The following is a 20894-nucleotide window of genomic DNA, read 5'->3' on the forward strand; positions in this document are numbered from 1 at the left end:
TCTGTCACCTTCACTGTGAAAAACTTATTCCACAGTTTAGGAAGAAAGAAACCTACAGCACTACAGCTTAGTCAGAGCTCAGTCCAGCTTCAGACTCTACCCAAGTAATATACTCACCAAACTTGCTCTCACATGAAGTGGACATATATTTTAGACTTTTAAATAAGCCCCCCACGTATACACTACTTCAGCCAAGGTAGTATCCCCCATGTTTGTTTTCTAGCTCTGCTACTCTAAGTATTTAGATGACATATTGAAGAGAAAAAGGGAAGACTTAGGATTTTTTAATCAAACATAACCCACATGTAGTATTAAAAAAAAAAAAAATCAAGACTAAAAGCAGGCATCATTTAATGTATTTTAATAGCAAACTTACAGGAACAGCACAGAAGACAGACAACATTAAAAACATGTACTTGCATGTAGGACAACTCAGTTAGAAAAGTATAGTGAATGGATGGAATCTACTGTATGATAAAAACGCTACAAACACCATTTAGTTGCCATTGATAAGAAATTTACTTGTTTAAAAAAATCCAAATGCTGGCATTGTCCAGAAAAATTTGACAGGTTTATTTGTATTTTTTTTTTATAAAGTTGAATTGTTGAAACTTGTTCACTGAAACATTTTATTTTTTGTTTTTTTTTGACCACATTGATGGTTTATGCCCCCTCGTTTATATTAAAAATCCACACACAAATGAAAATGGGAAAAAAGCTTGCCAATACCCCATTCTGTCCCCTATTTTTCCATTTGCAACCATATACTTAGGTACCTGTTAACCCCATGGAAAAAATATCTAACGTTCATTACTACCAATAACAGGAAGAAGGTTTTGCTTCGAGAATGACAAACTCATCTTAGTGAGGTTTAGGCACGCTCTCCACGTATGCGGCGCGCTAGCTGGATATCTTTTGGCATGATTGTGACACGTTTGGCATGGATAGCACACAGGTTGGTATCTTCAAACAGGCCAACCAGGTAGGCTTCACTTGCCTCCTAGTGAAGAAGAAAAGAGTTAAGAGCACTTTCAGTCTCTGAGCACTAGGGGGGGAAAAAACAGAGAAGAATTCAAAGTACAACGTCACCGGCAGGAAAGCCACCCGGTGAAGACATCCTCCAGGGCACAACCAAACAAACCAAAGCTCTGACAGAAATCCCACAAGGTAAGGAGTTATTTTATCAAAAGATTAGTTTGTTTAGGAAGTTCTCTTTTTAAAGACTGGGTTGTCTCTTCCAGAGTAAGAGCTATAGAACATCAGGTGAAATTGGTGGTGCTAGGGAAAAGAAGAGCAGGTATTCCTCCCCAACACCTGCAGTTTGGGCACGCAGCTCCTTCCCACAGGATACTGAAGAGGCAGCTTAACTGAGATGCATTAGCAGAAAATAACCATACTGAGAATTATTAGGTGTAAGACACACCACTTTTGACTCAGGAACTCCCTGAATTGTCAAAAATGGGGCAGCAATCGGAGAATCACCATCACACACATGTGCTTTTCCTGTACATTCCTCCTGCCTAAGCACCCCAGTCCATTTGGGGAACACAATGTAGTCCCCCACTAGCACAGAAGGTTCTCATCTCACACCTGTGAGGATCACAGAGTCAGCACATGGGACAGCAAAGGACAAGCCCTATCCTGGGAGAACTATGACCCTGATCACAGTGTTTTCTGTTCCTGAACCAGAACACGCAGGATTCTGGGTCAGTTAAGACACCTCATTAGACTCAATTATGCTTCTAGCTCATGTTAAGTTAGCTGCTATTGAGCCTGGCACAGCATTTTTGGGTTGGTAGAGAATTCTAACACCTAGCAATCTCCTAGGAAGCATCTCAGCATGCCAGCCATCAGACCAGCACGTGGACCAGGGCACAGCCCACAGCTGGGGTGAGAAAGACGGGGCTCACTTACAGGAAGGAGGTTGAGGTTCACCTTTCTAGAATACACGCAAGACAACAGCTTGTGTGAACCGTTCCGTTACCAGGAACCACAAAGTCAACTGACTAAGTTCAAAGTTCCTGTTTAAAGACACAGAGCATTAAATAGAATGAAACAAACCCATTTACTACAGCACAGGAGGACTGTAGCATTAGTAAGTCATTTCATATCCAGTAGGATACGGCTACCCTAAGTTCCCCTAACACAGCTTTGCTAAACCACCCCATGAAGGGCTAAGTCACCTCACCAAATGAGCCACACTGGCACAAACAACGTGGTACTAACAGGATTAAAAGGGTTTTTTTGTAAATACACCAGCAGGAAGCAGTGGGAACAGTACATCAACAAGTTCTTTACCAACAACTCCCTAATGCAAAAACCAGCCTTCTGAAAACACATTAACTCAATTTTAATAAGCAGTCCCCTGATAAAAAGACACTAGGTTAACCTCAGGATTTCAGCAGTGGAAACAGAACAACTAAAAGCAAAAGCAACTTTGCAAATGCCTGCGGCTACCTTTTGAAGCTAAGCACGTGCTCAAGTTTATAGCACCTCACAGCATATCTTTTAGCCCTTATCAAGTGGAAGCCATTAACAAAAATAAAAGACAATTTTCGCTGGATATCAGATATTCTACACTTGCAGATGCCAGAACACACATTACATGACAATGCTTTCCTCTCAAACTGCACAGCTTTCAAAAGCAAAACCTCTAACAAAGCTCGACAGAGGAAACGGATTTACATTAAGCGTCTACTAAGACACAATGTTCTGTCAAGCACAACTGCCTGTGGGGTGGGGACCACTAAAAAAAAAAAATAATTAAACAACTCCACAACATAAAAAAACCCTCCAGAAACAAAACCAAACCCCGATCCCAACTCCTTCCCCTGCCCCTCCCTGGTTTATAGCCTTTGTAAGGAGCTCCTGACCTGTCGCACTGCAGTATTTTACCCTTAGTACCTGTACAGCATCATCAGGTGCACGCTGAGCAAGGGAAGGCTGAGGGGTGCAATCCCCCATCCCAGCCCCCTCCCAGGAAGGGCCACCCCACTGCAACAGCCCACCGATCAGGCAGGGCTAGGTAGGGCTAACTCTAGAAACATCTTGGCCAATGGGAGGTGGGGTTCTCCCTTACCCCCAAGTGTCTCCAGGTTTTTGGGGGGCATTGACAGCACTGTGACCCCTGCCCCCAAGACTGCCACCCAGAGGCAGCAACGCTCACCTGCAAAGCACCGATGGCAGCGCTCTGGAAGCGCAGATCTGTTTTGAAGTCCTGAGCAATTTCACGCACCAGACGCTGGAAGGGAAGTTTGCGGATCAGAAGCTCGGTAGACTTTTGATAGCGCCTGATCTCACGGAGAGCCACGGTACCCGGCCTTTGAACAGTAAATAATGACAACCATAAAAAAAAAAAGTTAGTATCTGAAATATATTCTACATCACATCATATTAAGGTCCACCATGTAATCTAAACAAAGCACCGCACACGTGCCCTTTTCACTAGAAGGGTTCCAATGTCTCTGGCACAAAATTGGTTTAACTGGCAAAGGGTCACTGCTTCCTCACCCACCGACCTGAGGCAAACCTCCACTGGCCTCATCAAGCATGAGGAACGCACATGAGGCTCTAACTTCGCTAAGAGGCTGACAGCACAGACTGGCCACCTGACACTAAGAAGCCTTGGTGCAGACATGATAAACTCCAATGCTGCCACGAGTTAGCTGGTTCCCTCCAAGTGATGACGCCTGAAGAGCGAGCTCAATTTGAAGGGGAACCTGGTTCTTCTTCCCTACCAGCATAAGATGCTTAAAATCCAGAGAGCTGAGAGAACTGACATCGGGTATTACGAGATCAGCACAGACCACCCAGCCTATTTCCTTGCGCTGGTGTCAGAATTACAAATTCAGATTATCAACGTGCTTGTGAAATTAATACCACGCTTACTCCTGAGGAAACTCTGTATTATCCAGCTCCAGCCTTTCTACCGCTCTCACGGACTATTAACTCCGCCTCACACCTACAGCAATTGGCTTTCAGATCAAGTTTACAATTTCAAACCTGCTTCTGCTTTCCAACCCATTCCCCAACCCCCCCAAAAAAGGGACACACAACACCCAAGATCATCCTCCAAGCTGAACCCCGGCTGTTACCATTCCGGACCGGGCAAAACAACTTTCTCCGGGTGGGAAAAAAACCCCCAAACCCCATCAAACCCCCTTATGAGAGGGCTCTCAGGAGAGATGCAGGGCTCACCCGAGCCCCAGACGCCTGCGCCGGGGCCAGCGCGGCCCCGCGCATCCGCGGGCGCGCCGCGCCCTCTCGCGGCAGGCCGCCTCCCCGGCGCGGCCACCGGAACCGAAACGGGGCGCGGGGGACGGATCAAACCCCGCAAGTCTGTCGGGATCCGCCCGCAGCAATAAACTTCGCCGGGCACGGCCGTGCCGCGGCCTTTCGCGTAGCAAGCAGGCAGGAAGTGAAATGAACTAACACAACCGCGTAGCATCGCGTTCGCCCGCAGGGGGTGCTGATTTGGGGGTGTTTTGGGGTTTTTTTTTTTTAAGGATTCCGCACCAAAACCCCCCGGGAAGGGGCTGATGGTGAATACCCGGTCGGTGCCCGCGCCGGGGATTTCTCGGTGTGGATGCGGGGTGGGACGCGACGGGACATTAACACCCGCGTCCCGCCGCCGAGGAGCGCGGAGGGAGCGCGGCGGTGAGCGCCCGCCCCGCCCCCTTGTCCCACGGGGTGAGGGAGGAGGGAGTTGGGGGGGGGGGGAGTGGGGGGGGCGTCCGTCGAGGGGTGCGCGCTCCCGCTGCCGCCTCTGCGCGGCGCTGCGTACCGGTAACGGTGCGGCTTCTTCACCCCGCCAGTAGAGGGCGCGCTCTTGCGGGCGGCTTTGGTGGCCAGCTGCTTGCGGGGCGCCTTGCCGCCGGTGGACTTGCGGGCGGTCTGCTTGGTACGGGCCATGCTCCTGCCGACGTCGCTGCCTTACACCTGCCGGAGGGAAGGAAGGAAGGAGGGGAGGGAGAAGTGGGGGGGGGGAGAGGCCGCCCCGCTCAGCGCACGCCCCGCCGGCACTCGCCCCCCACGCAGCGAGTGGGTGCCGGGTCGGCCGTGCCACCCCCGCCCTGCGCCAGGCGTCCCGCTGAACGGCGGGGCGAGCCGTTTAGCCTGGGAGCCCGCGGCCGGTTAAGGCTTCCGACCGCCACAGCATTTAAAAAGGGAAAAAATAAGAAAAAAATTAAGCGCTTGCCGATCGCGAAATATTAGAATACAGGTTTTCTGCCCATAAATTCAATCGCGAGGCCGCGGCGGCTGAAGCAGAGCAAGCCGCCCGCCAGCCGGCGCAGAGAGGCAGCCGTCGCCTGCCCCCACCGGCCGCCCGTCACCTGCGAAGTGTTGGCAAATCCGGCCCGGCCAACATCGGGGAGCCGGCGCCCGACCCTCCGCTCCCACCCGGCGAAAACCCTCCTCCGAAACCGCGGGTCGGGTGGAAGCGGTGAGGCAGCCCCGGCCGGGCAGCCCCGGCCCTCGCCGCCCGCGCTCCCCGCCCGCCCGCCGGCAGCGGGCAAACCGGCGTGTGCCGTAAGGGAAAAGGGTCCGGATAGAGTGCGAGAAAGCAACAAACTTTTTTTTTTTTTAAATTTTTTTTGGGGGGGTGGGGGGGTGCGGGTGGGTTTTCGGGTGCCGTCTTTTCTCTCGGTGTGTAACTGCTTCCCCAAAGCCGCCTCGCTCCCAAGCGCCTCTCACAGGCAAACTCATCTCCCAGCCCCAGAACAAAATGGAAACAATCACGAAATGCAGCCCTAGTCCTTTAGCAAAGGAGGAGAAAATAAACTGCGAAAAATAACGCCAAAAAAATCGCCAGGAACTCCAAACCGTGCGGGCGCAGACCAAGGGGAAGGCAGCGGAAAAGTTTGCGCTCGACAACAAAAAAAAATGCGTCGGGTTTGGGTCGTTCCTTCGGCGAATTTCTTTCCCTTTTTATTGTTTTTTATGCAATAGGAAAAAAAATATGGTCGGTGACCAGAGAAAAGAGACAAGATGGTGAAGCTGAGCAACAACTGTGGGGAGCAGGGGAAGGAAGGCAGGAGAGTTACCCTGGGCTGGCGAGCGGCTCCTCTTTGCGGCCGCTTCCCAGCCCCTATCCGGGGAATGTCGGGCTGAGGAGGCAGCTAAGGGGCTGAGGAGGCTGCTGGTGGGGGTTTGGAGCGGGGGCGAGGGGAGCAGAGGGGGGCAACGACCGCGCGAAGCGGGGCCGGGGGTGCCCGCGGAGGGAGCCTCTCCGGCTGCGCCGGCAAGGCGGCGTGGGGAAGGGGACCCGAGCCGCCGCCGACTCCCGAGACCCCCCAAAAGTTTGTGAGGAGGGTCGGGGGAGGGCGACGGGGCGCCGCCGAGGGGCGGCGGGGCGCTGGGGGCGGCGGGCGCGGCGCCAGACTTACCCCGTCCGCTGGGCGAGCGCGGCTGCCGTGCGGGAGGGAGCGAGGGAGGGAGGGCGGGCGAGCGGGCGGGCTGAGGAGGAGCCGGAGCTGCAACTGCTGCTGCTGACGGCAGCGGCGGCTCGAAGCACAATTGAAAGATGGCTGACTCGGGAGGGCCGGCCCCTCGTTCGGCCCCGCCCCCGCCCGCCGCGCCCCGCCCCGGCCCCGCCCGCCCGCCAATGGAGCACAATGGAGGGAAGGCGCGGCCCCGCCCCGGGCCCCGCCCCCTCCCTCGGCGCCGTGTGTACAAACACAAAAGACATGCCGCGCGCGAGAGAGGGATTCCCTCCCCCGGCCTCCCCCCGCGGGCCGGGGGCGCGCGAGGCCACGGCGGGACCAACGGCCGCCCAACGGCCGCTCCACGCCCGCGGGCAGGGAGCGGAGCCGGGCCGGCGGCCCCCACCGCCACTGGGCCCGGCAGCCGTTGCCCTCCTGCCCCGCCGGCAGCCCCGCAGCCCCTAGCGCCCGGTCCCCCCGCCAGCCGCAGCGCCGGGAGGTCGGCAGGCGTAGCGAGCAGCGACGCGGAAAGCGAGCCCCACGGCAGCGGGCAAGAGGCTGCCAGCAGTTGGTTGGGAGGTGGGCCGGAGAGCTACGCCCAGCTCTTACCCCCGCCAAAGTACAAGGCAACCGTGGCATCCCCCAGAGTCCATCTTGCTGGGGTTGGGTGGGGTCTTGTTGGGTTTTACATTAGATAAGTGCTACCAGAATTCTTGCTGTGAACGGGCCGTCAGAGCTAACCCAGCAAGGGTTACAACGTGGCGGTGTCGTGTTCCACGTTCTGCAAAATAATCAATGAGAGGCAGAGGGGGTGGGTACTGCCAGAGGTGGGGGTCGCTTCTGACTCAGAAACAAACTGCAGACACATTGGTTTGGGAGGAAAATCTGAGGTTTGGGAAGGAAGAGGAGTCTCATTCCCTGTACCCATGCTGTCAACACCCATGGATCCCATCCAGTTGTACCCACTGTTATGTTCTTTAATGAGAAAATTCACTCTTGGTTTTCTGTTAATGTCAGAAACGAAACACCCAATGGGAAAGTAAGGCCTAATGTGACTGCCCAGTCACCTGCAGTTTTCTTAACTGCATTTCAACTACAGTCAAATTCTGTACTCGTACGCGCTGGTGCCACCATCTTGCCTGATCATTTAGGCATAAGAAGGAGCTTCATTTGATTTGCAAAGTCTTTATTATGGATGATGACACGATGCAGTCCGGTGCAGACACAGCCAAGCCACCTCCAGCAGCAGCAGCAGCTTAGCCATGTGAGCAGAGAAGTTTGCTTGGGGCTAATCAAACCTGACAAGGAAAGAGTGTTATCGTGGGCAGAACACCCTGCCAAAATAGATACAGGCTGCTTTGGTACTTGAGTAAATGCAATGGGCTGCACGACGTGGACTGGCGTAGACATACCAGACATACACCTCTGATGCTACAGCGAGTTTACAAGAGGTGACTGTCACGAAAGAGAAACTACAAAGGACGTCAGCTATACTTACAGCAGAATGAGAGGAGGAATTTATCCATTGATAGTATTTTATGAGAGAACAGCACCTTCCTGGGCAGCTGTAAGGGAGAACTCAGAGCCGTACAGTATTATACAGTGGAGTATTTGCAAATACTGCCTAAACTCTGAACGCCGGGCACCGACACTGGCACCAGCGTCACCGCTCACCCCGTAAGGCGCGGCGGGGAAAGCTGAACGGCGCCAGCACCAGCTCCTACCTGCAAGGAGCTGCCCGGAGATTAATAATTCATAGCCTATCCCAGTTACCTTTGCCTCTGAACGCGCTCGGACGCGAGGAGGAAGTAGCCGCGCTTCCACCACTGCTCTCGCAGCGCTCCCCGGCTGCCGCCCTCCCCGGCGGGACCGAGCCCTGACGTTACCTGCGGCGCAGCGGAGGAGCGCAGCGCTCTGCCTGCCCGCCCCTTGGCTCTCCTGCCCCCCTCCCCCCCCCCGCCTCGGGGCTGACGCTGACACACGCGAATGTCACCCAAACGTGCCCGGCTCGAGCGCCCGGTTCGCTGGCGCGGCGCCGCCATTGGCGGAAGCGCCCTGGAATTCCATTACGTAGCGGCGGGGGCGGGGCTCGGGGGCTGTCCCGGCCCCGGTGCTGCCGCTCGGCCCCAGCCCCCGCGGAGCGCCCAGCTCGGACGCGGAGCCCGGGGCGGCCGGCAGCGTTTCCCCTCCCGGTGAAGAGCGGCCCGAACAAGCCTTTCTCTCTCCCGAGGGCCTCCGCAGCCGCGGCCCGCCTTCCCGCTAGTGGTGGTGCCTGCCCTGACCCACAGCCCTGAGGCGCCCTGTCTGTCTGTCTGTCTGTCTGTCAGCTGCCCGCACCGACAGCGATTGGACATTCCCGCATTTTCAGCTTTGACACCCTGGTTCCATCCTTGCTGATTAATGTGACGAACAACTTGCTTCTCTGGGGCTACGGGAGCGGGTCTGACTCCAGGGCAGCCCTTGGCGCTATCTGGTGCCAACAGGAAACTGTAGAAGGAGCTGGCCCAACGCCGGGCCCAATGCCAAAAAGACTCCAGATGTTCTGATGCTCTTTCACCGGCAGTGCTGATAAGCTTTTGCTCCTCCTTTCCGAACGTCTTTATCTCTGCAGACCACAGGGATCTTTCACCCTTCATCGTCTTTAAGCGGCCATGAAAAAAATGTAACCTCATGAGATTCCATCGGTTTAACCAACAATAACATGCCAAGGATGACTGCAGTACTGCATCCTCACCCACCTGTTGTGGGTCTCAGTGGAAAGGATGGAGGGGGGCTGCAACGGTGGCTTCTGCAAGAAGCAGCTAGAAGCTTCCCCTAGGTCCAACAGAGTAAATACCAGCCAGGCTGAAGGACAGACCAAGGCTGAGCACCTCTGACCAGTGATGGTCACAGCATCTCAGTGAAGAAGGTCACTGAAGAAGCAGGAGGAGGGGGCACTCCAGGTGCTGGAGGAGAGATTCCCCTGCAGCCCATGGACAAGACCATGGTGAGGCAGGTTGTCCCCCTGCAGCCCATGGAAGATGATGGGGAGCAGAGACCCCACCTGCAGCCCATGGAGAGGCCCCATGCTGGAACAGCTGGAGACATATGAAGGATGCTGTGACCTGGTGGGAAGCCCATGCTAGACCAGGCTCCTGGCAAGGCCTGTGGACCCATAGAGAGAAAAGCCCACAATGGAGGAGGTTTGCTGGGGGCACTTGTGACCCCATGGGAGACTGTGCTGGAGCAGTGTGGTCCTGAAGGTCTGCACCCCATGGAAGCCACGTTGGGGCAATTCGTGAAGAACTGAAGCCCTGTAGGAAAGGACTCACATTGGAGAAGTTCATGGAAAACTGTCTCCTGTGAGTGAGACCCCACGTTGGAGCAAAGGGAGAGTGTGAGGAGTCCTCCCCCTAAGAAGAAAAGAAGAGACAACTCATGATGAACTGACCAAAACCCCCATTCCCCATTTCCCTCTGTGCCGCTTGGGGGGACAAGGTAGAGAAACCATGAATAAAGTTGAGCCCAGGAATAAGGGAGGGGTGGGGGGGGGAGGTGTTTTAAGATTGAGTTTAATTTCTCATTATCCTACTCTGTTTTCACTGGGTAATAAATCAGGTGCATTTTATTCCACGTTGAGTTGGTTTTGCCCGTGACACTAACTGTGGAATAATCTTTCCCTGTCCTTATCTCCACTCCTGAGCCTCTTAATATATAATTTCTCTCCTGCCCAGTTGAGAAGGGGAGTGATAGAACAGCTTTGGTGGGCATCTGACACCCAGCTAGGGTCAAGCCATCACATCACCACTGCTGCAAATGTGTCCAGATTGCTACAGGAAACAAGGTTAGGATGGAAAACTGCTGGTCCAGATTGGAGCCAAATGAGACTCAAGTGATGCTGGATAGAAAAGAGGAGCATTCAAATCAGAAATTGTCCAAAATATTTTCACATTTGAGAAAGATTTTTCACTGCAAGGGACATACACACTTTATCACCAGACTCCAAATGGTCTCTGATCAAAGAAGAAATACTTCTTTCCTACTCCAGCCCCGCTGCCTAAAAGCACAAACTAAAAATCCAAATTACTTAGTCTAGTTCCAACTCAACAAATAGAGAAAGGTCACCTCCTATTACCTAGCGGAAGTTGTGGTTGTTATTCACTTCTATGCAGAAAGCTACTCAGATATTTCAGTGATGGAAGGAGTGCAAATGACTTTATTTATCTACAACATACACTTGACTCCTACTTCCACATATCTCCCTGGCCTGATTCTCTCTACCTTGGATCCTTCAGATACATCTCTCTTCTTTCACTCATCAAACCTTCAACCACCCTTTGCACTCAAGCTCTGTGTCCTCTCCTCCTATTCCCTGTCCCAGCTCCCAGCCTGACAGCCATTTTATGATTTCATATTCCCTACACACCCTCCTTGATTCAATATATTTGCTCAGGCAGTTTCATTTTTCACCACCTTTCTCTCTGACCCTATTCCCATCTTTCATGCTCTTGCTTTCCACACCAAACCTTCCCCTAATCTTTCAGCCAGTCCCTAGCCAATTCCAATCTCCATCCTTAACAGTCCAATCCAGTGCTGCTTCATCCTCACTACAGTCCTGGCTGGCCCGTCACCCAGTTTCTGGCAGTTTCTATACAGTTACAACTTCTCCTGGAAATTAAAGTAAAATATCAGTATGAAATGCTGGTAAGTTTTCAAACTTGAGATGCAGGAAGAGCGGAATGAAAACATTTGTAACCCTAACTTTCTATTAATGATAAATTTTGGTGTGGATTTAAATGTATTCCTAAATAGTCTTCTACATAAAAGATGAAAATACACTATTTCTAGTGCTTCTACTAGGGAGTTACTAGGGGTAGGAATCACTGTCATTTATGAAGGAAAGCACAAGTAATTTAAAACCTCAAAATTATTCACAGTACTGTTGTCTGTGTAAACAGTCTTGTATTCTTATTTGTTCTGAAGTTCTCTCTGTCATGAATTTGTACAGCATAGACGTTATAACACTGTAATAGCAGCCATTGTAAAGCATAGTACTTTGATATGCTGGATTTGCTACTACACCACACAGCACACGTATCTATCATTTGTATTATTTATACTCTTTGCCAATATAGAGGCAAAAAATACACTGGCCCAAACTAGGAGCTGTCTGGGACGCTTATCTTCAGAGACTGGCACTTACTGCAAATACAGACAAGTTGTGTAATAGTAGTAGACATCACTTTTTCCTCCCTTTCATCTATTTTCACTGTGTCTTTTAATCACATATCTTGACTTTTGCAGTTCTCTGAAACACTTTGCATATATCAGATGTTATAGCCCTGCTGTTTAATGAAAGCTCTTACACACGTTTACTTTTAAAGCACCTCACAAGTTCCATTAACTTCAGTGGAAGATGCCTGCTCTGAAATTCACACGCATGCTACAGTGTCTCCCTGAAGACTGATCCCTGAAGGAAAGTCCCTCTTTATTCCTGTAATAAAGGAGTACATGTGCCACATGAAAAAATCCTTGGAATTCCTGAGTTCTTTACAGAAGCTGAAGAGAGATGGATAGTTTAACATGTGAAATTGTCAGTCCTGACAAATGTATTTCTTTTCACACTTTGAGCGTCACATATGTGCAAGGGATTCAGAACAATCTATTTTGGAGACAAGCTGCATTCTTCTAACTTCTCATAACCAAAGAGCAGCAAATCTGGTTTGTTTTGTGGGGTTTTTCCTCCAGCCTTTTTTTTTTCCTTTTTTAAAATTTACACTATTTTAATGCAAAGTTTCTCCTGAAAGGAATTTCAAGGACATAATTATAAGAGAGTGAAAATAAGCCTACAATGGTACAGAGAGTAAGATTCAGGACTCCTGGATTTTGCTTCTCTTTTTTGCATTATCACTATGAGTTTGACTCAGGCTCTACCTTTGCAGTTCCTTTCCTACTATGACTTACCCAACACTTGGTTTTATTGAGTACATTCCTGTCTTTACATAGGGACTCCTGGCTCTAACTCCCTCTGTATCATCCAGGATTCTCTTATCCTAATCTCATTTGTACTGCCTATTATTAACACACATGCACTGCTGGAACTCTTCTCTCATCCTTCTCATGAGGTCCTACAGAACATGAAAGAGTAAATAACATTACAGAAAAAGCCCCTAACTTTTTCTTTTCCATGGTCTAGTGAGTTTCTTCTGGTGTAGAGTGCCACACAACCAACCTCTAAAAGCACCACTTCTATTCCCATCTTGTTTGCTTATTTGTTTATTAAAGCCTTTTAAATGTACTTAATATTTCAATATCCTTTTTATTAAAAAAAAACCCAAACCACAAACAAACAATAAAGTCCAGTGCCTTTTAACGACTGCAAGTACCCTTAATTGCCTGATACACAGCTAAGAACAGTTCCAGCTATCTAAGATGCATTGCAGCTGTAATCATCATCTCCATTTTTTCTTATCAGCTTTGAAGGGCTGGTATACAATTCATTTCCTTAAGGTGGAAACAGAACTTGAAATATAACACCGAAACAGTAGTGTTCCTTTGATATCAACACTATAAAAATTCTAAACAAAAACATAGGTAGCCATACTGTATTTTATATCAAGTTTTCCTTTTGTATGACTCGTAGTTAATATTGGATAATTACTTGTTTTAATGTATGGGATTTGTTTCAATGTATATGGGATGACAGAGAACAATAACAATAAAAAGAAGTACTGCATATTCACAGTCACGCCCTGCCCCCCCACCCCCCCTTGTCAAGAGAACCTCAGCTTCTTGTTGACTTCTTTAAGCTTTTCTTCTTCCATTTCTCAGGGCAGCAGCACACTCTTTTTCTTAGGCAGCCAAAGTGCACTAAAGGGTTAACTGAAACAGAAACTGAGCCCTAGCACCAGATAGGGAATTGGGTACAACAGATAATTGTGAGGTTATTGTACGGCCTCCTCGCCAAAGACTGGAAATTATATGATACAGCAAAGAGTATCTGTGATTTTTAGATAAAATCTGATCAAATGTCACAAAGTAGAGAGATATACTGTGAAATCTAATTATTAAAATATGTCTGAGGTATTGGCTGAAAGGATGGGTGGAGTAAAAAGAAGTAAAAAGAAAAGGGAGTTTATATTCTGCAATGATACTACAAGGTTTTGAAATTTACCATACCTGCTTGAGTTAGTCTGCATGGACAGACAGACACATCTCAAGTGGGCTTTTGTAAGGTTTTCTGCAGTATACAGAAGAGCAATCGTTCTGGGGAATATTTCTTCCTAAAGTTACAGTGTGATAAAATTATTAAACTCATTTTAGCTCTCCTGGTTCTTCACCTCTGACTAAGTTATTGTAACAACCTTTTTCATCTTTTTGAAGCATTGTATTGTACCCTGGAAGGAACTGGGTAGCCCATGGGCTTCATCCTAATGGAGACTACTGTAAAAGCTTTTATTTCCTAGTACTTCTGTGCCGACAGATTCATTAATGCTGCCAAGGAGAAACAACCAGCACAAGCTCTAATTGGTTCCCAAATAAGATCCCTACTACTTCAGTGATTTACTCAGAGCTCCTATGGTAGAAGAATTTCAGCAAGCTGATTTGCCCCAAGACTCAAAGATGCTGGAAAATAACCCCCTGCAGGCTTGCATTGGGGGGGGGGGGGGGAAAGGCTAACTGTTTTCCATCACCCATTAGGCTCACATTGGCCTCATTTTGCAGCACTGTTCTTCTAAAGAATGTCTTTTTATGCACTGATGCAGTATCCAGCCCATGCTGACACTGCCTCGAAAGGCTCTGTGAGCTACTATACTTGACAGAACTAAGAGAATTATATTATTTATTTCATTTCTTTGCTCATTGGGGTATTCTCATGAGATATGAATCTCTCTTTCATGAGAGCCCTGGGGACAGCAGTCAGAGTGAAGCTCAGTTGTACTTTAGTACAATGCAAACAGCACAGACCACAGTGCTCAGGCTCCAACAGCAAACAGCCGACCAAAATATCAGGTATGATGCCCAACATTGTAATTTATTTGGAACAATATTCCATAGACTGGTTCTGCTTCTGCCTTGTAAAAGCACAAGAGTAAGATTGTCTTGAAATGGCATTGATGCTTCACAAGCCTCATTTGTGAGAGTCAGCCAAAGAAGGGGCTTGGGAACGAAAATACTATTCCGAGGTCTGACCCTAACACAGTTGTGAAGTGTTCTGCCATATCCCATCTTTCTTAACAAGTACTCCCAAATCTCAAAACCCACTTTCTGGAGAACTAGCCTCCTGAGAGACAGCAGAAAAGGGAAAGGGAAGATGGAGTGGCAGACAGTATATTTTAAAGCGTCAGCAAAGAACATTAAGTTCTTTTCAGTCTTATGAGACTACAGAGTTGTTTTTTAAAGAAATGGAAGCTTTTTATTTTCCCAACATCCTTTGTAAGTCACACACTCTGTAGACTATACTTCACTGTACCACATTTTTAGATCGTATTCCTTCATTTCTCCTCCTCCTCTTCTCAAATTTGCATCTCATAAGGCATCCCAATGTGAAAACTGCAGTTGCTGCTCAGAAGAGTGCTTAATATTTGTGCTGCTCATTACTTTCCTGATGCTTAGAAGCTTACGTAACACAATTCACATTGAAGTGAAGCCTTCCAAAGAATAATTTGCCCTCCCTAGTTGTGGTTGAGTATCTACAATCCCAGCTGAGAACAAAAGGACTCGTGGGTATTTACCACTTCTGGAAACCAGTCTTAGTATGCCTTTGACTACATAGCCAAACATAGGCACCCCAGCTAGAGGCTATTTTTCAAAAATCCTTTAAAAATACACATATACCTGCTTTCATGTTACAAAGACGACGGTGTCAGAGCCAGAATTAGAAGTTCCTGGCTCCGAAACATGCTCTGACCACACATCTCTTGTGATAGAGAAGGGAGCCGGAAGCAAGGGTGCAAAGGATTGATGTGGCAATAGGCAGTTCCTTTTGATCGAACTGTGGCTGCTCTCTGCTTGGGTACTGCAAAGGGGCCCAGCTGCTTTAAAGGAGTCCAGTGATCCTCAGTGTATGGGGAAGAATTTGTCAGGCAGCACCAGTTCTTCACACACAACTTGTGTGTCTTAGTGGCTGGCAAAATTCCCTCTTCAGTTTTCCAGTGGGTTTGGGGAGTTAAAGCCCCAAATCCCTGCAGACAGGTGATAACATCAACATCTCATCTTGTTTTTTGAATTCTAAAGGAAGTGTCAGGCAGCTGTGCTCACAGAAACAAGCTTGATCCCCTAGCAGCTCAAAACCCACCAAAGCAAACAAGTAAGCAGCAGAAGGTAAATGAGGATGCACAAGTTTAGCACGTGCTAGCATTGCATAATTCTGGCAAATCTTATGTTCTGTGTGGACTTGCTATAATTTTTGCATGCTAAGTCCTGGTACAACTAACTTGAAGTGTACAAGTGATGTTAAAAGACAAACCACAACCTAGGCAACTAAAGTGGAGAACATCAGCTGGGTTTAACATGGGCTGCAGAGCACGGATCTCAAGACAGAGACAGAAAAGCAACACCACTTGAAAGCTCAGCAACGAAGAACTAGAGGAGAGGTTGCCAGCCTATTTCCCCAGGGCTACATGGATTTCAAGCACAGCTCCCATACTGGCACTCTGTCCCACATCCAACAGAGGGGCTGTGCCTATGTAGGATAAACCCCCACTGTGAGAGGGAGTAATTTATCAGATGCTACTGAAGTTGACATCACACACTTCCTTACATCTTGAAGTTTCACCCTTCAGCCTAGCTCTGACCCACAATTGAACAGCTAGCATTCCTGGGAGTCACTGTCACTTCCCACCTGCCAAAAGCACACAGCGCCCTTCTCCCTCAGCTCACTGAAGAATGAGGTGGCCGTTTGTCAGTCCTAATTTTGGTACGTGGCTCAGAGGGTCGGGAAGATTGGCCGCACCACATCTGCAATGCTTAAAAGATCCTTGGTTATCAGAACCACAGGATGACTTGTAGAGCCTTTGCAGGTAAAGAGCTGCTTGCTAAACCATGCCGTGAACACACAGAAGCATAAAGGCTGCTTCTTACAAACTGTTCCTGTAACTTTCTGCTACAAAAGGACAGGGAGGAAAAAACCCAAACAACTACCATCAACAAGATTTTTCCAACTGTGACTTTCACACATTAGCAAGACTTCTTCATAGCCCTGCTTTGAGAAAAAAAAAAAGCGATCTGATACATTCTGACACCGACATCACTTCTAGGCCAGAGCCCAAGTCAGACAGGATCACGAAGGAATAAGGGCACAGCTGTATCGCTGTCATGTTGCTAATATTCAAATATAACCATTGTGAGGACATGATTTTTCCAGGCCTCACATACTTATGACTGAAGAAAGATCCTCAAGGGGCATCGTGTGCTGCATTACAAATTCCTCATACATGACACATAATTACCTCTGTTTTGGAAAGGACTAGAAAAAACACTGGAAGGGAGTCCAAAATACAACAGCGATATTCCTTAAACACCATACCAACAATTCAATTTCAATAGCATGGGTGTGAAAAGATGTTGTATAAACAAAATGGCAAACCAGTGCAATATCCAGCCAACAAGAAGCTGCACGTGTGTTATGTCATCAAGTCAGTTTTCCCCAGCTTGAGTTTACCATATACAATCAAAAATCCCCATCCATTTTCCCTAAACGTGATTTCTACAGCTTCTTTTAGAGAAAAACAAATAAATCCCAGCATCCGTTATTATAAATTTGTAGGTCCTCTTTAAGCTAGCAGAATGTTCTCTATGCAAGGAGATATATTACTATTACAAGGACTTTGGCTGAATTAAGCGGGGCTTATAATAATCCCATCAAAAGGAAGCCACATCAAACTCAGCACCCAAAGAATGAGGCCTCTCTACAACACTGACTCGACCCTTCACTTCAGGCATTTCTCTCTCAAGTCAGTGGAACTTCCAAAATTTACATTAGCCAAGGATCTGATGAAGAACTTTTTATCAAGGGATGATCAAAACAGTGACATGATCTGCTTTAAAAAGGATTTACAAACACCCACAACATGCCACGGACTGCTAACCATGTGTTGTTCTCTCTGCTGTACACAACCCAAAATTAGGATTTGCCCACCTGAGGCACACTGCTTTAAATTTCTGTCCTTTTAGACCTGTTCTGTGTGCTCTCCCTTTTGTTGCTCCTTTTCTCCTTCAGTTTCTCTGTAGAATCTCCCCAGGTAAGCCGAAAGTAAGCAGATGTGGGTGGGGTAGTGTCATTTGGGCACTCCTCCCGATGACTGGAAATGCAACTCGAGTTTTCCAAACCTACCAGCAACTCGAGTGAAAAGCAAGAGGACACGTATTTGGGTTTTTTCCCCTTCAGATGATCATCTCAAGAACAGTGCAACTTACTTTGGTCTGGGAGCTTCAGACTGTTGCAAACAGTGTCACAATTGGGTGAAAAGCTCACGTTACAAAGGCATACTATGTTCACTCTCTGCTGTGACTGAAAAACTTGAAGGCATAGGGGTCTGACAATAGAGATCCATCACCTACAAAATACACATCTTGTACTGCATGCTCACTCTTAGCTTTAAATTTTTGAGAAGTTGCCAAACATTCAGATGCCAATTAGGAAACTAGAATGCAGTTCTTACACAGAGATTAAGTAATTCAGCACAGTGTCTCTGCAAGCTATAATTAAAGGCAGTTAGCCTCATTACAGGGAGAGCAAAAGTAGAGAGGCAGAGAACTATTTTTGGTATTGTTTTCCTATAAAATATACTGTACACTACAACTAACCCATTCACTTCTCTCTGGCTGTATTCAGTTAAAAATAATCAGAAGAGTGCAGGATATATCTGATGCTATTAGAGATGTACATGTGAAAGGAGATTATATCTAAGCACTAAGGCTAGCAAATCAAAGGAGACACAAGGTTAAGGAAATATTGGAATCTTAAGTATTAACTTCTACAGTAGTACCTGGTTGTCTAATTAGCCAATTAATCTCAAATTATTGCTGTCAAATTTTAAATTATTATTAACAGTAACAAAGCAGACGACACCGATGATACTTATGGCCAAAAAAAAAGGGGGGTGGGCTTTACTGTCTCAGGTCTAATACTTATGTACGCACAGAGCAGTACATGTTCCTTCCCTGAAAGGACTCCCAATTTAAACATCCTTGCATAGGATGTAGACGAAGATATCAAGCACCACAAAGGGACTAATGTGAGGGCAAAACCAGTTTTACAGCTATTTTTAAATGCTGATTATGTCTAAGCATCTGCATTATTGCCAACTGTGGGCTATAAGAACAATACAACAGAGTTAGTCACCAGAGACTTGTTAGGAGACTGATATTTAGACATTTACTGTGAGACAATAAGTATCTTTAACAGGAACTATTGTATTCATGTAAGGGTAATATGAGTAACGTAACATTGGGATTTCTCCTCCACCTGCTCCCAACCCAGTATCTTAACACACTGTCTCTACTCACTGCACTGATGACACAGAAACTGAAGTTGATGACTATTGATACTTGGCAGGAAGCTGCCCTTGCAAATATCAACTTCAGTTCATTATGGCTGATTACATTTTTGTCCAACAGTATGACGTCATAGCATCTGAAGTAAAAAAGTTCCCTCACGTCATACAGCATCTTAATTATTGTCCTGAGAATGTGCACCCAAAGGTTTCTTTTCATCCTATCCTGTGCAAAACTCATATGAAAACATGTAACACATTTAAGTCTTGCAAATCCATTACCTGCACCTTGCTCTTTGGGATACCATTAAAATGTAAAAGAAAAGACATGCAGGTGAGCCAGTCTCCACATATATGACAGTACATGACCAACTGTCTACCAGGTGGAAAAGCCACTCTTGAAAGAAGCATTTTCAAATTCCTGAAGTGGCTTCAGCAGACAAAGTTTACCTCTGTTAACATCTCTGTGCACATAGGATATTCTAAAAGGAACATACACATCTGTTTCATATTCTAAGTGCCATCTTTCATCCTTTCTCTCTCTTATGTCTAGGAACACTTTTAGTAGTGAGAAACATTGAATTCTTATCAGAGCAACTTTTGATCCATCCTTTGTTAATCTGGGTACCTTGGGAACAACTGGTTTTGTGTACTTTGCTCCCACAGGCATCTTTGTGTGCAGATTACAAGTCAGGGGTCAATGAGTACCTTACACCTTCTCTCAGCAGAGTCTAGCATAATGTGATCTCAGTCTTGACAGAGCGTCACTAAGCACTACAAAGCACTACTACTGCTATTAACGTGGAATATACTGGAGGAAACAAGAAGGATGAATGAACAAACGAACAAACGAATAGCAGCATGATTGTTATGCATCAGGTGGTTCCAGATAGAGATACCGTAAAAACCTTTCTCTGTGCTCAATCAAATGATAGATTTTAAGCAGAAAATAGCCTAGTCTGCCATGCTGCACATTGCAGGCCACAGAACCACACCTGGTAACTCAGACATCACACGCGCAGATATCAGAAAGGAGTAAGAAAAGGATGGGCAGCATCACCTCTTAAATTATGTCAAGATAGCAGGAAAACTTAAATTCCAGCCTTGGTCCTTCCACCGACTTGAGAAAGCAGTATAACCAGTTTGCCAGAGTGTCACTGTTTAAAAAGTCGGAGTAGTTGCTTATCCCACAAGGATACTGCCAGGTTTAATTAATTATGTCTGCAAAATCCTTTCTAAATGAAAAGTGGCAAGCATGATTTATTAATTAAGTCTAAAACACCACTGCAGAATCAGAGACTGATCACTGTTTTATCAAGAGAATAACATTTTAATAAAATACATTTCAAATGGGAAATGATAATAACAGCCTGTTTGACTCATTTAGACTTTTTTGTGAGGAGCAACGCAGTAGACTTTTGATGAGTTCTAGGAATAGAAGTGTAATCAAGAACAAGAGCTACAGGAACTCGCCCACTGACATTAACGTGGCACTAGCTAAATGGCACTGCATAAATCATGAGAATGGGGACTATATACCTAGCACTGCTTGTAGGACCAGACTGGAAGAAAACTATTCCTCTGCCTATTAGATGTCACACACCTATAGTCTGACTACACACAAGGAGCTGTGCAGGTTGCCTTGACACAGCCACCCAAAACCAAAGAGAACATGGCATAAACAGCCTGAAACTACCTGTAAGGTGGCAATGTATGATCAATCTACAAAGGGCCTGATTTATGTCAGTATGACTCCATTGCTGTTGGCTCTCCTGTGTACAGGTGGATGACAGCTCTAGCAGGCATCTGCAGAATCCAGGTGTTGGAGTTATGAATGACAGCTGTAATTGACACACAACTCCTTTTTGGGTGCAGTGGGCCCCTTTTAAGGTCCTCTTTTCCCTATGATGGCAGCTGTGTTAGCTAAGGTACTCCCCACTGGGAACCCACCATTCAGTCGATGGATGCTCACTAGGGCCAGGAATTCACTAGCACA

At 47.3% G+C, this 20894-nt stretch overlaps 1 protein-coding gene across 1 annotated transcript; it reads right to left on the reverse strand.

The window, feature by feature from the left end:
* Window positions 1–345: 345 nt before the first annotated feature.
* Window positions 346–6508, reverse strand: H3-3A (H3.3 histone A). The gene is made up of 4 exons (XM_084262191.1): window positions 6387–6508; window positions 4784–4938; window positions 3167–3320; window positions 346–1000 (listed from the first exon to the last, which is right to left on the reverse strand). The coding sequence occupies exons 2-4, from the start codon at window positions 4909–4911 to the stop codon at window positions 872–874; spliced, it is 411 nt and encodes a 136-aa protein (XP_084118317.1). The 5' UTR covers window positions 4912–4938; window positions 6387–6508; the 3' UTR covers window positions 346–871.
* Between the last annotated feature and the right edge of the window lie 14386 nt (window positions 6509–20894).

The sequence above is a fragment of the Gallinula chloropus genome (assembly GCF_964237585.1).
Source record: "Gallinula chloropus genome assembly, chromosome: 3".
Lineage (NCBI taxonomy): Eukaryota > Metazoa > Chordata > Aves > Gruiformes > Rallidae > Gallinula > Gallinula chloropus.

Coding starts and splice junctions, on each gene's coding strand:
- H3-3A (XM_084262191.1), bottom strand. CDS start 4,911: ATGGCCCGTACCAAGCAGACCGCCCGCAAGTCCACCGGCGGCAAGGCG. Junction 3,321..4,783: donor AAGAAGCCGCACCGTTACCG/GTACGCAGCGCC, acceptor TACTGTTCAAAG/GCCGGGTACCGTGGCTCTCC. Junction 1,001..3,166: donor CTGCCATCGGTGCTTTGCAG/GTGAGCGTTGCT, acceptor CTTCTTCACTAG/GAGGCAAGTGAAGCCTACCT.